Source organism: Neopsephotus bourkii, unplaced genomic scaffold (assembly GCF_033783945.1).
Source record: "Neopsephotus bourkii isolate Nb327-2 ecotype Australia unplaced genomic scaffold, CSIRO-AGI_Nbou_v1 NB_1248, whole genome shotgun sequence".
Classification (NCBI taxonomy): Eukaryota; Metazoa; Chordata; class Aves; order Psittaciformes; family Psittacidae; genus Neopsephotus; species Neopsephotus bourkii.
Window position 1 is genome coordinate 2,685,686 of NW_026901733.1, and position 17,955 is coordinate 2,703,640.

Below are 17,955 nucleotides of genomic sequence, written 5' to 3' on the forward strand. Positions count from 1 at the left end.
GCAGGTGGAACTATTTAGACTCTTTAATGCACAGCTTCTTGATCTATAACCATTCAGTATTTAGAAAGAAAGGATATCATGTTATTACGAGCTATATTCTTCTCTTGCTATTCACTTCATGTGTAGAAAGCTGCTGTTCTGTAAACTCTTGGAAATAGCCCTGGAATATACAGACTACTTTCATCCTAGCAGCAGAAAAAGAAATAAACCTATATATATCTGATAACAAAAAGGAAGCAAATACATATGTATAGTTTTCTTCCTAAATTTCTATTGTTTACTTGATTTATGTTTACTTTGGGGAAAATACTTGGATTATTTATAATAGCTATACGGTAAACTCTTGTGGTCTTTGAAGAGGTATGTGGATTAATGACTACTTAAAGAATTGTTTTGCAAGAGTACTGTGTTATTTTTAGAATGAGGGGTTAGTTAAAATAGTCACTAAGGGCATGTTATTTGCATTGGCATCTTCTGTATAAAACCTATGTTTTTTATCATTTAATAATTCTGACTTGATTCAGTAATGCACCGTTGTATGTGTACCTATAATATTAAGCCTGTGAATAGGTCCAGTTGTTCTAGTTAGTTGTGTTCCCTAGAATAACATGCTGAATTAGCCCTTTAAGGACTACATTACTATAATCCAAAATAGACTCAGAGGTGTAATCTGGTGTTATATAAAAGGTGAGGAGTGCAAGGGTTTTTTTGGTGGTGTTTTTTTCTTTATTTTTTAGTTTAAGAGTGGAATATATGTTTTCTTTAGCTGTAAAGGCACAATCAAGGCAACATGATAAGTGAGTCAGTGTTGTAAAAGTAAAACTAATTTTGCCTTCACTCACATGAGCTATAGAAGGAGGAAGCTTTATTGTCCCTGGGAAGGTGATAAGGCAGAGTAATTGTATATTATACTGTCCTGGAACATCTGCCTGAAGACTGTTGGAGCAATTCATCTATCATGGACGATACAGCATGTTTTGTCTTTCTGTTTTAACCCATCCCCACTGCTGGCCTGCACGAAGGTTTTGATAGGGACTGTGCCTGGGCTGGGGCTCACATTAATCAGTCCCCTTGTTCAACACTCCAGCTGACATAATTACAACCTGCGCACAGCAGTTATTCAAGTTGAGTCCTTGTCACTCGTGGTGCGAAACTACACAGCTCAGATCCCGAAGGAGATTGCCTTATCACACAGAACAAGGGCTCACAGGAGTTGAAGAGAATAGAAATGGGAAAATGTCTTCCGGGAGTACTATATATTCCTTTAAAATAAGACATTTGAGAGACTTACAAGGGACAAAGAGAAGCATTGTGCAGGGTCTGAAATGAACAGGTTATTATTTTTAAAAGGATTACACAGGCCATTTTTGTGAAATGGACGTGGATTATTAAATAAATTCAGTGGTCTCTCTCTCTTATCATTCACTGACTCTGCCCTATTAGTTTTCTTCAGAAGTGATAAAATAGTTTTTGACTTGTGTAAGCTTTAAGTATCTCTCAGTAGAAATTATCAGAACACAACTAATAAAAGTGCACATACTATACCAGTGAAATTGGTACACATACAAGGGAAGATCTACAAGGATCAGAGTTCAGGGTAAGGAAGAAGCATGCAAAACAGCTTCCAAAGATGAGCGAGTTCATTAGTTTCTGCTGTAGTATGATACAGGAATGTGAAGTTGAAGCCAAAGAACAAGTTTCATATTTTACCATTTTTCCCTCTTTTCGTGTTAACCCTCTGTGGGGAAAAAAGGCAAGTCCATAACACCATCTATAATAAAAGAAAGAAGTTTATTTCCATGAAATATGATGGGGTCTATTTTTATATGCTTGTTGGGGGGTTTTGTTTGGTTGTTTGTTTTCTTTAAAACAAAGCCTTTGCATACACGATGGTAGGGTAATTTATCTGGCGGTTTATAAAATTCATCAATGTGACGCAATTTCATTGACATTCTAAAGGCTTTTCAAAGTGTTTACACTTTTCTGTTTTTGGGTACTAGATCAACTTCTTATAGCAACATATAATCATGGAGTGGTTAGGGTTGGAAGGGAACTTAAATATCATCTAAAAGATCATCAGTTCCTGTTCTTCTCAATCAACATAGTTACAGTGTTGCCCTAATTTCTCATCTAATTAAAATACTTTGTCTAATATTTAGACATAATAACATGTAGTTGAAAGTACAGTAATAATTCATGTCTTCTGGGTGGTCCAATTTTAAGTTAGTACTTTTGCGAGGCAGCTCATCTGGGGCTTTGGATAGTCTGAAGTGCTAGAAATTATCTTATACATTTTACTCTGTGTATATGCACTAAGTATGCTAGTTAAGTGAAATGCATAGTGCTTTCATTCAAGAGTATTCAATTTCAGTATCTCTTGGTGACATACAGAGTGCACTAAACTTGATGTGTGGGTCTACTGTTAAGATCTAGCTACATGAAAACTGCAATTTGTGTCTCAGCAGAAGGGCATCCTTGTAGGCAAATGTACTCTGGTTGGAACAAAAATTAAGCTTTGCTTGCTCCCTACTCTTAAAACCAGTTCTCCTGGGGTGAATGATGGCTGTGAAGTAAGCTCAAAGTACAGAGCCAAATGCTGCATTTACTTATATTTGTGCAGACAATGGCATTATGAGGACATAATCTGAAGAGAATGATGTTTCTCCAATATATACTTTCAAGGCAGATTTTATATCAAATAATCAATCATACCTCCAACTAAAGAACCAAATTTGACTTTCAGAACCTAAGATGGCTTTGCAGTATTGACAGCCAGGAAGAATATATTTTAATTTGCAGACTGAACAGTTTTCTATGACATCATGGAAACACAATAAATGTCTGACCTCACAATGACATTTTTCAGACTTAAAACTGTACTTCTTGTAGACTTTGAGCCCAGAAAAAGCCTCAAGCTCAGCTAGTCTGACCTTCTACATAAAACAGACTGCATGGGTTTTTTTCCAGTTTGCTCTCTCCTGAGCCTCTTGCATTTGACTGAATTTTTATTGTCTAGAAAGACATTCAAGTTTGATCTGGGAACATTCAAAGTTGGAGAACCCAATCCCCTTGTGTGAAAGGTTAATTGCTGTAAGTGCTGAAGAAATTGTGCTTTATTTCTTGTTTAAATTTGGTTGTAGCTTGTAGTCATTGCTTTTGCTTTTGTTACAGGTTTTCTCAAAGTTAAGGTGTCCCTTAATCACATATTTATTCCCTGTTAAACATCTCTGTTATCAACGTTGTTTTCAGCATAAATCATATAATCATAGAATAGTTAGGGTTGGAAAGGACCTTAAGATCATTAGTTCCAGCCCCCCTGCCATAGGCAGGGACAACTCACACTAAAAGATGCCACCAAAGGCTCTGTCCCACCTGGCCTTGAACACCGCCAGGGATGGAGCATTCACAACTTCCCTGGGCAGCCCATTCCAGTGCCTCAACACCCTTACAGTAAAGAACTTCTTCCTTATATCCAACCTAAACTTTCCCTGTTTAAGTTTGAACCCATTACCCCTTGTCCTATCACTACAGTCCCTAATGAAGAGTCCATCCCCAGCATCCCTATAGGCCCCCATCAGATACTGGAAGGCTGCTATGAGGTCTTCACGCAGCCTTCTCTTCTCCAGGCTGAACAGCCCCAACTCTCTCAGCCTGTCTTCATATGGGAGGTGCTCCAGTCCCCTGATCATCCTCATGGCCCTCCTCTGGACTTGTTTCAACAGTTCCATGTCCTTATGTTGAGGACACCAGAACTGCACACAATACTCCAAGTGAGGTCTCAAGAGAGCAAAGGGGCAGGATCACCTCCTTTGACCTGCTGGTCACACTTCTTTTGATGCAGCCCAGGGTACGGTTGGCTTTCTGGGCTGCCAGTGCACACTGCAGCCAGATCATGTTCATTTTCTCATCAACCAACACCCCCAAGTCCTTCTCTGCAGGGCTGCTCTGAATCTCTTCTCTGCCCAACCTGTAGCTATGCCTGGGATTGCTCCCACCCCAAAACCTTGCTCCATACTAGCTACTATAAAGACAACCCTATCCCAGTCAAAATCAGCACCGTTGCTTATGTCCCAAGCTCAAGTATAATAAGGAAAATAAGGGGTTTATTTGGGGGTTTTCCCTTTTAACTTGTATTTCTATTTATAATTATCTTGTGGCTGTTTCCCTTTTAAAATGTAGGCAATACTACAGGAAGTAGATATTCTAAAACTAGTTTCTCCAGTGTCATGAAAAGAGCATTACATCCTTACATTTGCTTGCTACTTCCTTGCTTAAGTATCTAAAGATGACATGGAACCTTTCTGCTTATAAAAACACTGGCCCACTGATACCTCAATCTTTTCCAGTGTCACAGCTTTTCACATTGTCCTCACACCCAGTAAGTTACCTGCAGATGTTGTGCAAAGGTGGGAAACCTAACATGTAGTTGTATGTCTCCGTGTTTTGATTGAACAGGACTAGCTTGTGAAACTGCTCTGTATTACTGCAGTGTCATTGTTATTCATCGTGCTACCAATTACGGTGTCATCTGCAGATTTTATTAGCAGGGACTTTATATATAATTTTGGCATGCATAACAAAAAATAATCTCTCAAACATTGACAATGCTTATTCCATTGATAAATTGGAATATTTGAGATGAAGAAGAAAATTACCATCTCTTTTTGCAGGGGATGTGGAGCTGGGATAGGGCAACAAGAGGCAATGTATTAGCATTTAAAAAAACCTGACTACTTTGAGCAGAGATCATAAAGACCACAGTGCCCTGGGTATGAATCCAGGCTGCAAAGCAACAGGATCTACCCTCTAGGGAGCCATGTTGTCACTAAAATGGCTGAAGGAACTGACACAAAGGCCAGTTGGAAGTACCATCTGCATCTGAGATTGACAGGCAGCCTTCAGGGTGTGTTGCTATCATTTCTGACTCCAGCAGCATTAGGGGTCCAGTTTCATCTTGTGCAGCCTCTAGACTCCACACTCTTTCTTAGGCTCCGTCTGCACTTTTATATTTGTGAAAATGCTTTATGGATTCCTGAGGATATACAAACAGACTCTAAAGAATTGTTCAGTTACTTTATGTGGTCATTAAAAGAAGTACAATAGGGGAAAAAATTGATGTTGAAAGGAAATGTGTGTCTTCAATTAAATTCATTCTAGCTTTTTTTAAAAAATGGATACTTTCCATGGCCTCATTTCAGCAAGGTATTTGATCATGTACATAAATTTAAGCTTGTGAGTCATTCTTTTGAAGTCAATGGGGCTTCTTGTACTTTAACTGCACAAGTGCATAAGTACCTTGCTGAATCAGGGCCTATGATACTTAAAGCCCGGTCTCCATCCTTGCACAACTGCAGAGCTGTTGTTTCTCTGACCAACTTCTCTTTTATGCCATCTGCTCCAACAAGAAAGGAAAGGGGGAGGGAGGAAGCGCAGGAACAATGGAGTGATTATTCCCAGTTACTGTGAAATAGATGAACTCCACCTGCTATTTCTGCCACTTAAACCTTGGCTGACACAGTGCAGCAGTGCACTGTGCGCAGCAGACCTCTGCATCCCTCACACTACAGGCACGCAGATCCAGAGGGCCCTTGAGCCAGGCCATTACAGAGCTCACTCTGCCTCCAACTAGGTGGAAGCCAGGAGTTCTAGCAGGTGTTATGGAGAGCTTTCAGTAGCAGATCAGTCTTGTTAAAAATTGCTTTTCTTTTTTTATTATTTTTCTTGGTTTTCCATCCTCTGTCAGTAGGAAGAGACATTGAGGCTCTCTCCAAATTGCTACTTGGCCAGACTCAGAAGGTGAGCTGAGCTCTGCACAGTATCTTCCCGAGCAGTGAGGACAGCACAGGTGGAGAGCTGAGGCATGTCTCCATGCCTTTCTGCACCCTTTCCACGTGCTTCTGCCAAGTCTTGTAGTTTGGACATAAATTTGCAGATTGCTCTCTGAGAGGTTCCTCTTTATTTATTTCTTTTCCTGTAGAAAGCAGAATAAATGTAAGCATTTAAGGCAGGAAGCCTTATTTCCTCAGAATAAGAGATTTTCTTTTCTGCAAAGATCAGGTTTTCTCTATGTTGTGAACTAAACATTTTTGTTTGGTTTTCGAGAAAAATTCTGCCTGAAAATTCATGAGTAGATCTAGATGTCACACTGGTTTTATACGTTGGTTGTTGTTCACTGTGCAGGGGTGTAACCAGGTTTACAGATTCCTCAGAGGTAAACAAAGCTAGAGTCCATTACTTCTTATTTCCCTTCAGAATTTCCAGTCACCCTCAATTTGCCCTTAAGACCATGCATTTTGGCAATTGTAATCAACTCCTTGTGTCTCATGTATTTGTAATAATCAATTATTTGAAATTGGAACATTTTATTCCTATACCTTGTAAATATAATGGTAGATCTGTGGACAGATTACAATTTGGACATGGTAGTCTGCTGAATGGAGCTGAGACACAAGCAGTAATTATCAATCTTCCATCATTTTCAGTGCTGACGCACAAGTTTTTGCTGCTTCCCTACAGGGCTCTGCTACTTTTTAGCAGCCAGCATTGGACATCTGTCACACATACTGTATGTCATAACAAATAGATCATTACAGAAAAAAAATACGAAGTTAAATATGTAGAAAAGCAGAAAACAGTACGATTATTATCCCTGGGTGTTACTATAATACTGTCAGAATAAATCCCAAATACATTTTTTTTATTTTCTTTGTGAAACTGACTGTATCATAAAATCTCATTAAAACGTGTAAATGTAGTGTACTCCCTTTTATGGGCTACTTCATATTTTCTGAGTGGCAATATATGCAATACACAGCAGTACATGTAAAACGGGGCAATTCATGTAGCCACCAGATTGTTGGGCATGCCTTTTTATGATGCTGTGGGTGTGTTATTTCAGTCAGCTTAGCTTGGTATGGTTGAAAAGCATCAGCTGTGGGCAAATGTTCACTGCAGAAATGGCTCTAGTGGTTAAGACATTGCTGTCCCCCAGCAATTTGTTGACACTGTCCACCATAGGTTTTATGAACGACATGGAGAGATGTTTGCCAGCAGTGACATAAGCAGAACTAAGCTGGCACAGGTTACATTGCAATTGACCTCCTGAGTTCCCATGGAGCCATATGCTGCTAATTCTAGCAATAGTAGCATGTCACTTGGTAACTGAAATTGGTTGTAGGCCTCAGCACTTGTATTTATGTGATTGTTGCCCCAGTCATTTAAAACTTAAGTAAAAGGTATGATCTTTGGTTTTAAAGGAAAAGAGCAAGGAAAAGTAACACAGGTGCATGCTAGTAATAAGACTGAGCAAATACGTTTCCTATATATATATGCACATGTTTGCTGTGTGTCTTAATATGTAATAATAATTTTATAACAAATTTCATAACAAATTTCAGAATGCATTTTTTGGTCACAGTATTTTGTGATTTCTCATTATTTCTTGTGCGATTCTGTTTTGACCTGTATCACTGAGAAGGTAAGCCAGTAGTTCGGTTTTTAAACTTGTGGTCTGAACTGAATGCCAATGGTATATGCAGATTGTGTATAATGTTGTAGGTAGTTTGCATTAACTGGCAAACCCCGGAAATGTAGATAAATGTTGTGTGTGCTGGGAAGAATTTTTAGTTGTTTGTTTGTCTGGGTTTTAGCTTAGCAGAGCGACTGTCATAATAAAGGTTTTGATCGAATAAGTCTGTTCATGTAATGTAATGTAATTACCACAGATTGAGGTATTAGTTTCTTTCCTGTCAAGAAAATATTGCCCATTAGGTTGTTTATTGTCACTCTACTGAATGCTAGTTTTCATACAGTTTAATGCAAGAAATAAAGGCAGGCTGGAAGGGTTGTATTTTGGGAAGCAATAATGCTGAAAAAACCCTGACAGGTTCCAGCGTTTAAATGAGCGAGCAGGAGCACTTGGTGCTCCAAAGAGTATCCAGGAGTTCCCAGAACTCCTGTCCAAAACTGAAAAGTCATGGCATCCATGTATGCAGCACTGATATGAAACGCAGTCTAGGATTGAAAGCTTAAAGTAATCTTTGCAAGTTCAGAGAGCTTAGGAAGAATGTGATGATTTCCCAAAGTGGGATGAAAGGAACTGGGTGTGTGTAGCTCATCCACGATAGGTCCAGATAGCAGAGGTTTCTTCAGCTGAGCAAGATGTGTTGGAAATGTAATACTCTCTGGATGCAGCAGTATAACAAATAGGACAGCTTGTAAAAGTGAGAATGATCAGCTATAAAGTAATTTGCCCATGATTTCAATAGTCTATTGCTTTCCGTTCAATTCCAATGTGTCTTTGAAAATCATTTTTTAGTATCAGAAAGTGTTAGTGTTGAGGAAAGCATCACTGGGCACACTTTGTATATGAACTGTGCTATCCATGAGTTCCAGCTAAATGTATTGAGTGACTTTGCATTTCTCCTTTTCTAGTGCAATTACCTTATTGCAGTTTTGATTTAAAGAGGGTTTTCCAAGTTAGATGGCATTTTTTGTGAAAGAGGCACCTGCAAGCTTTTGGTGAATAACTGCGGTTAAGAATCTGTGATGATAACACATCACTTTCATGAGAAGTTTGCTTTCATCATCAGGGACTGTAGCAACAGGACAAGGGGTAATGGATTTAAACTAAAACAGGGGGAGTTCAGGTTAAATATAAGGAAGAAGTTCTTCACTGTGAGAGTGGTGAGGCATTGAACAGGTTGCCCAAAGAAGTGGTAAATGAGATGCTGGCAGTGTTCAAGGCCGGGTTGGACAGAGCCTTGGACGACATGGTCTAGTGTGAGGTGTTCCTGCCCATGGCAGGGGGTTGGAAATAGCGGTCTTTCCAACCCATGCCATTCTGTGATTCTATGATTCTGTCATAACTGCTTTTATTTCTGGAAGGCAGTATCTAGAGACTTGGCTGTTTTTTCAATCAAAATATTGGACTCGATGATCTTTTGAGGTCCCTTCCAATCTCTAACATACTGTGATACTGTGAATGTCTGTGTACTTCTTGCATGTTGCATAGTGGGCTATGAACAGTGCAGAAGACATTCAGAATGCTCTCTGTATGAGAGTGAACTTGATTCATACTGATGAACAGGGGTAAAATAGAGTTCTTTTCAATTGGTTGGCTGTATCACTGTTTCTTTTTATGTTGTAAATAGTGACATCCATGGAGTTGCCATAAGTTTTTCAAGTTACTTGTGTTTCTCTGCAGAAAGAGGGTGTTGTACCTAATGTTCTGGAGAAAACCTTTTGAAAAAGGTTTATTTTGTGCAAATAAGAGCTCTACAAGGTGCTAAAATTTTTAAAACTTACTGGGCTAGACAATTAACATTTTGCCTCATTTGCACCTCTAAAACCTTCCATTTTCATGTCTTGCAGCAAGCATCTTCCTGAAAATGTCAGGGACTGCATAATGGAAGAGTTCTAATTTCAGTTTCCTATTAGTAAAACATCTTAATAAAAATAGGTTGCTTCCTGCTATATTTCATTCAGCTGTTGAATATAAGCTAATGTATTTTCATGTACAAAACCCTTAGAAAACAGAAATATTCCTATTCTGCACGGGCAAATTTAGAATTAACAGAAGATGTTTTGTAAATTTCTCTTACTTCATGATTTTTATCCAAAATGCCATGTAAAAAAGATGAGGACAGCAAATATCTGAGAGCCCCAACTCTGCAGTAGGCTACTGATTCAGCTGTTTATCTAGGCTGCTTAAACCAGTGCTGCTGGCTGGCAGGAGGGCAAGGCACAGCCCCCTGCATCCAGCCTTGATCTCCATCCCTGCATGGGGAAGGAAAGCCCGAATCTCTGCCCTCTTGCGGATTGTACTGCTTGCTGGTGAGGCTGGCTGGCTGAGCCGAGCAAGGTGGGAGAGAAGGAAGAGATGATGACGGAATAATGACCACAGACAGCACTTACTGTGGGGACCTTCATGCTGACAGTTCCCCACCTGCCACAAATTTGCTTCAAGTCTCATTGTTCCACCCGTGTTTCCCTGCTGCTGACTTTGAACTCCCACCTCTGCCTCCTGCAAAGTGCACATCTGTGCTCTGCCATCCCAGAACCCCCAACAGTGCTGCTGTTTTCAGTAGGTAGGCCTAGTTTTTCTGAGGTATCTGGTCAGCGGCACACTGTTGATGCCAGTGCAACTGAATGTCTTCATGGGGCAGAGTTATACTACTTCTAGGAGCTAGAGGAACAGTCATGTTTTCTGGCTTAGGGGGGAAGGCAGTTACAAGTACTCCTGCCCACACCATACACTAGGAGTGTGTATTTTCCCACTGTTCTGTAGACCAGGCATTCTGTTTCTTACTTTTAGCACAATGTCCAATTTTTTTGTAGCAGAACTGACATATATATAAGTATAGGAGAGGTAATGTGAGAAGAAAGACAAAGTAGACAAAGGCAACAGCTTCTCAGGCTGACAAAATGTCTCAGCATTTTGTGCTTCTCCTAACCTTCCACTTTATTTCACTCTCCCTGCAAAGCAGATCAGTGCTGTTAAGAAGCAGACAAGTGCACATAACTTTGTGGCATGTGGTACTTGGGCTTCCTTATCTCTTTATGAATTATGCCTGTGTAAGCACAGTCACCACTAGAAATTTGAATAAGTTGTTTTTTCTCATTGTTGGAATGCAGAAGTTTATTTTAGGCTCCATTATTGAGGAGCTTTGAGCTTCTTTGCGGTGTAAGGTGCCATTGGAAGCTGAGTGTTACTTTTATAATACCTACCCAGCTTTCTTTTTATCCTGTGGTATCCTGTTCTTATCCAGTTAACCAGTATAATGAGATTTGCTTACAAAGTGGCAATGACTGCAAAATCTTTTTGGGATGCGTTGTTCTTGTTGAACAGCTAGGCCCAGATAGTGGTGGTCAGTGGCATGCAGTCTAGTTGGAGGCCAAAAATTAGCATTGTACCCCACGGGTCAATATTGTGCTTAGTCCTTTTCAACACCTTCATTAATGATCGGGATGTTGTGGCAGAGTCTACCCTCAGCAAGTTTGCAGATAGACGAACTGGGGAGAGGTGGTTGATACACCAGTGTTGCACCTCAGTCCAGATGGACCTCAACAAACTAGAGAAATGGGCTGACAAGAAGCACCTATTCAACAAGGGGAAGTGCCAAGTCCTTCATATGGGGAGGGACAACCCCATGCACCACTGTATACTGGGGCCTGACCAGCTGGAAAGCAGCGTTGCAGAAAAGGGTGTCGGTTCTTGAGCATGGACCACTAACACGTCCTCGAAGCAGAGAAAGCTAACTGTGTCCTGGTTGCATTAGGAGCATTGCTGCCAGTAGGTCGAGAGAGGTGATCCTTCCCCTGTACCCACCACTGGTGAGGCCACACCTGGAGTGCTGGGTCCAGTTCTGGTCTCCATGGTACAAGACAGACATAGACACACTGAAGAGAGTCCAGCAAAGGCGCACTAAGATGAAAAGGTGCTGGAGCATCTCTCTCAAAAAACAAGAGGCTGAGAGACCTGAAACTCCTCAGCCTGGATAAAAAACTTTTGAAGGATGTCATCAATGTGCACACATACCTGAAAGAAGGGAGTAAAGAAGATGGGGCTGGGCTCTTTTCAGTGGTGCCCAGTGTCAGGACCAGAGGCAGTGGGTACACACTGAAACACGGGAAGTTCCCCCTGAATATCAAGAAACAGTTTGCCACTGTGAGGGTGACTGAGATTTTCAGAAGCTGCCTGAAAACCATCCTGTGTACCTGCCCTGAGTGTCCCTGCTTGAGTAGGGGGCTTGGACCAGATAACTTCTAAAGGTCTCTTCCAACCTCAATCATTCTGTAATTCTCTGATTAAAGTACAGTTTTACTGTTGACAAGTCATTTCCACTTTATGATATTTTAATAAGCATCAACCTTTAATTTATTGACAGCAGCAGAAGAAAGGCAGATAACTGGTTGGTAGGAATGGATTTACAATGGCAAGACGAACTGTGCAGTTAGAACAGCAATAGTGAATGCATTGCTGTGCGATGAACATTAGAGGTAAAAGCCCTTTTGTATCTTCAGCCAAAAGAAGTTTTCATCTTAAGCAGTAGCTGTGTTTCTCAGGAGAAACTTGTCATCTGTCACCCTTACTTCACAGCATTGTCCTGTACAGAAATGTGGGAGCTCTCCTGGAGGTGTGCAGTGGAAAGCAGACCTACGCTCTTCCCAATATATCAGTCTTTGATGAGATCTCATAAATGCTTGTTGCATGGGAAGTATGGGCTGAGTTTTTCAGCTCCTTACATTTTCTGTGCCCTAGTAACATGTCCCATCTTCTCTTTCACCATGTATAACACTGACAGGAAACTGAAAACGCTTCCACCTTCATTTAATAGAATTGCTGTGGGGTCAAACCTTTCTTCATATCTGATAAAAAGACTCGCTGAAAGAAATAAATACAAAATTTCTGTTTTGTTTCTCTGCATTAGCATTGAATATAAATCCATAGACTACAGCTTTAGACTAATTAAGTCTCTAATGAGGTCTCTTCCTGTTATTGCAGACCATGGACAAATTGCCAGAAATATATACATTTGATTTTCAAAATGGAAAATGGATCATAAGGATGAAAACATGCTTACATTAAGAAATGATAATGGTAATTTAACTTAGAAACATCTGGTTTAGCCTTAGTGGAACACAGGCTGGCCTCTTGAAAGCTACATTTATTTGTTTGTGGCTATAATTCAGTGGAACTCAAAAAACCAAACAGATTTTACTCAAAAAATTTCTTTTGGGCTGGGCTCTAAGTTGCCAGATTTCGGGACAAAGGGAATCTTTATCTGAGTTTCTAAACTCCTTGAAGTGAATTTTGTAACACAAAGCCTGTCAAATGCTTAACTGTCATCACTGTTGCAACACTAATATTTTAGTTAGATATTTATCATGACATAGCTTTAATGAAAACAGATTGCTGTTTGAAATCACAGACCTCTGTGTTTACTCATATGAAATGAAGTGATGGAAGTACACACATGCCCACTGATTTGGTGGGGTGTTTTTTGTGTCAGGCATATAACATACTTGTACAGTACTTGGGAGAAGATTCCTCATAAAACAGACATTAAAAGCACACTGAATAATTTAAAAAAAAGGCATTTTATATGCAGTACACTTTTGTCATGTCATATATAAAGGTATTACTTGGCTTCACAAGTGCTTGCATTTGCCAGTTGTTACCTTCATGGTTAACTTTATGATTGCAATTGCTGCATTGCAACCTAATATGAGAGACCATTTGTAATGCTTTGTGATCTCATATTCCTCATTTCTGGGTAAGCCTTTCTGGCCTCACTGCATAAAAAAAATACATTTTTTTAAATTTTTTATATTAGTATGTTTATGTGTTTAGTCACAGTTTTTTACTGATGACTGAATAAATGAGAATTTGGGATTGCTCTGTTTAAAGTGGTTGGGGCAAATTCACAAATCAAAGGAGATAGAACTGGCCTTTTCTGACTTGAACAGGTTGGATTTTCTACACAAAACTCTTACATAGGTTTCCACAGATCTTTTATACATTTCACAGAAGTATTTCAAAGTAAAAACTTTTATATCTCTCTTTAACATAGTGTGAGAGCTTAGCTAAAAGGACACATATTTTATTTCAGGTGTGTGTTCTGCTTTAATCTGCTGACCTTTAAAATATAACCCATGATAGAAGGTTACTAAATTGTCTCCTGCTTTCATTGCAGTATACACTCTCCTTTAAAAAAAAAAATAATAATACATGTTTAATTTTACATTTATGAGCATTGTAATTTTATTAGGGCTGAATCCTGAAAGATCGTAAGGACCAATATTTCCCATATTTTTCAGTGAATGTGTTTTCTCTGACATTCTTACTGGTATATAGCAGATGGACATGACAGAGGGTGAGCTTTGGCAGTATTGTAAGGCAGATATCAGCTTTACTATGACCATCTCCAAGGGAGATACAAGCACTCCAACAGAACTTCAAGCTGCTACTTTCAGTTTATTTTGGGGGTTCTTTATCTAGGTGCATGTTACTATGGTATTCCTAACCATGACAGGTGAACAACTGGCTGTTCAAAATACTACTGTTGTCTTATTTCAGCATTGGTGGTGTATTATATATTTATATAGTTCACTCGAGTGTACTTTTTAGTTAAACTGACTTATTGTTCTTAATTTGACAATATTAGTAGCATACAGTACAAAGTCTAAAAAAATTGTACACAGGCTATTATTTTGATTCAAGAATAAATATAATGGTTATTTCTGATTTACATAAATGAAAAGCAGTATATTTTGTATGGGATTCATCACCAACTTTGAAGAAGTAGGGAAGTCTATTGCAAAATAATTTTGGAATGAGACTGCAAAATTTTAAAGACTGGAAATTAAAAATTACTGACATATTGTGCATCTCTTTGTAGATAAAAGAAATAGGAAAGCTTTTTCTACTCACATTTCTTTTTTTTCCAGAAATATCATTAGAAAAAATTCTTCTAAATAAGTAAAACTACTCATCTGTGTATTCTGATTTTTATGAGTTGAAACTCCACTGCTTCCACAAAAACCATGCTTAAGATGCAAATCGGAATTTCTGTGTATTTTCAAAAAGGTATAAACTTGAGCAACTCAATTCTCTTTTGTAGAAACAGTTCATAAAATGATATGAGAGTTGGTGGAATATTCTTACAAAACTCATTCATAGCAACTCCTGTGGAATCAAGGAACTGCATAGGAAAGGTTCATGTGAGCTCTACTGGGAACGTTACAGGCATCTGTGTATTTCAGTTTTTCTAATTTAAAGACTTCTGCTTAATTTCTGTCCATCACTTACTACCATCAAGAAAAATTAAAATCTTAAGACTTCTGCAAATGTAAAAAATTGTTCTTTTCTAAATGTTTATGTTTCAGATGTGTTGCTTAGTTAACCTGAAACAGCTTTGGGAGCCTTCATGCTAAGTTTTGCATGACATTTATGCAAAAGCTAAAAGGATGCAAAAATTGAGCAGATAGTGAAAAATAAATAAAGACTACTTGTTTTCTTTTATAACAGTACATTTTATTTGAACAAGTGGGGTATAAATTGCTATAAAACATTTATTTTTTTCATTTCTTTTTAGGTCTAACTGCGCTGAAAATATACGTAAGCACATCTTACATACAGGAAAGCATGAAGGAGTAAAAATGTATAACTGTCCTAAATGTGACTATGGAACCAATATCCCTGTGGAGTTTCGTAACCACTTGAAAGAACTACACCCAGACATTGAAAATCCGGACCTGGCATACTTGCATGCTGGTAAGGTCATTCTTCCCTTTGCTTACAAATTCTTCTGTGTATGAGCATGCTTAAATGATTGCAATAAGAAAGCTAGCTGTTATGTTATTATCATTTATTCTGAAGAACATGATTTTAAAGTGGGCTTTGTCCTCTTCAAGTTTTCACAAGGGGTGAAGGTTATGCATCAAGCACTGAAATCCTTTCATGTTTCATAAACAAAGCTTGCAGTTCAATACATAAACATCGGAAGTGTGTGCTATTTAGAGGCCTGATTTTGAAATCTAGTTAAACTTTTATAGAGAAATATTTTTTTAATGTTTGTATTAAGTCCTGCTGCCCAACCTATTCATCCAAGAACAGAAAATAAAAATTACTAAGAAATACAGTGGCAAAATAATGTACCACTTTAAAAATTCTTCAATTTCATTACAAAACAGCAGACAGTATTCGGTATGAAAAGACAACAGCAGAGACCAATCAATAACTTACACGAATGTTTTGAGGCTTCACATTGGAGAGCACACACATGGAAGTCACTGAAGAAAGGTAAAATAAAAACATTGCTTTAGAAACAAGAATTATAAGAAAAAAGTTGAGGTGTTTCCAGTTTAGGAACAAGAGGTTTTTTGGTTGAGATTCTACAGTTCAGAATAGAAGGTAGAAGTTTAATAGGAGCATCAAGTTGGGAGAAAAAGAGTTCAATGGCAAAAGGTCAGGAGAAATAATACAAAATTAGGCTGGAGCTTGAATGAAATGTGATCTTAACTCAGGAGAGGCAGATAACTTAGACATCACTGGGCGGGAAGACAAGTCAGAGCAGTGGGAAAAAAGAACAGATGGTGAGAAGAAATTTGGGGAATCCAGAGGAGGAAGAAGCTACGTGGGCCAAATTCTCCCTAAGATGCAAATTAATCTTCGATTGAAGTACTACTATTAGTACTGCTGTGTCAGATTTTAATCTTCTTTTGTAAGGAATTGATCTCATAATTTGAGACCCTTTTATTTCTAAAAAGCCATAACCTAGAGGGCTTTCTTTCAGCTTTGTGCAGTGTGTACACTCAAGTTATTTTAAAACCTCTCAGTCTTTTCAAAATGACTGCTTGCTTTCCTGACTAGAGGCAGTGTATTATTTGTACCATATATTTCTATTTGCCAAGTATTCCACTTCATTTTGGAACCAATCATCATGTCATGTCAGCATATGGTGGATAATATCTGGATGTGCAAACAAAATGCCAGTTGGCGGAATACCAATTTCAAAATAGGTCAGAAAACTGGTCACATTTCACCATAGTTCTCATTAACGTGAATGAATATTCAGCTCCAAGCTTAAATTCAGACACTGTTGGATTTTTACTACAATAATCCCCCTTAAAATAATATGAAAACCTATAATGCTTTCAATAGAGAGATATACAGACATAACACAGATAGCTGTAACAGTGGTAGAATCATGAGAATTTTTCCAAAATTGTAAAATCTTCATAAGTTTTCTTGGTTTTTGTTCAAGACTGTATCTAAACAAATGAAGTTCTCATTGCAGCATGCTGTGGTTAAAACTATTCAACTTGCTTTTCTTTGCAACAAAGGAAACCTGTCACCAGTGTGTTGTATACTACCAATATCTATTTTATGTGCATTCATTCTTATACTGTAGAAATCCCCTTGCACTAAACAGGGTGCTGTACACACATATTAGTACTAGCAAAAACTGATTGTCACCTAATTCTTGCCAGGCTGGCCTAGAACTGGTATGCAACAGAAATGTTGAAATATTGTTTGAATAATCCTATTACTAAAAGGGTGATACTTTATTTTCCATTCAGGAAGAAACACTATTAAAGCAGGACCTAGGTGATGATTGTGCATTCACATCAGACTTTAATTAAAGAGGTTTTAATTTCTTCTTTTCAATCCATTTCTGATTGCTGGACATCTGAGAGTTAAAGGTTTTACAGAAGATTTTTAGAGGAATGAGGGGATAACTCCCATGCTCCTGCCAGCATCCCTTATTAAAATAAGATTTGTTCTTTGTCTGGTTCATGGTTACTGATGACTTATTGGTCATTAGCTGCACCCACAGAGAATCCACAACATGACATAGAACCCTTTAGGGTGTTAGGAGTATGAAAGTGCCATACAAGATCAACTATTTTAAACTTAAACATATTTGTCTGTCTTTTGTGTTCTAATACTGCTTTGTAACAAGAAAGCCAGCTCCTTTAGTTCTTTGAGCAGAATAGGAATAGAATAAGTCTCATCACTGGCAAAGAGACAGCCATCAACTCCAGCCTTGCAGAATCAGTCACAAACTCCTTCAGCACAAGCCACCAAGAATGAAGCTGTGGGGTCCTTTAAGATGTGTGTGGGACTAAATATCAAGCCTGTTTCTTATCTGTAAAATTAAGATTATCATTTGGATTTCTAATTCAAAACTAATGCTGTTTGTAATACGATGCTCTCATACTAATTTCTGCTTAGCTTTCTTTGCCTTCTACTGTACTGCTTTATGGGGTCAATGGCATTAAGAAGCTTGAAGAAGCTGCATTTCGAAGGAAGAGGCTATGGAAGCTGGAAGGGAGAACAAGTTAGGTTCTACAGGAGTAAGGATGATTCTGTAATTGATACGTGACAGCTGCATCTTTGAAATCCTGTATAATGTGAGGAATTGATACATGGAAATACCACAAAACCAT

General features: G+C 38.5%; 1 protein-coding gene across 1 annotated transcript in view; it reads left to right on the forward strand.

Moving 5' to 3' along the window:
• Window positions 1-17,955, forward strand: part of ZNF407 (zinc finger protein 407) — a 335,801-nt gene that overhangs the window by 223,693 nt on the left and 94,153 nt on the right. The window contains exon 8 of the mRNA XM_061364680.1: window positions 15,099-15,277. Within this exon, the coding sequence (XP_061220664.1) occupies window positions 15,099-15,277 (179 nt within the window). The remainder of the gene's footprint in view (window positions 1-15,098; window positions 15,278-17,955) is intronic.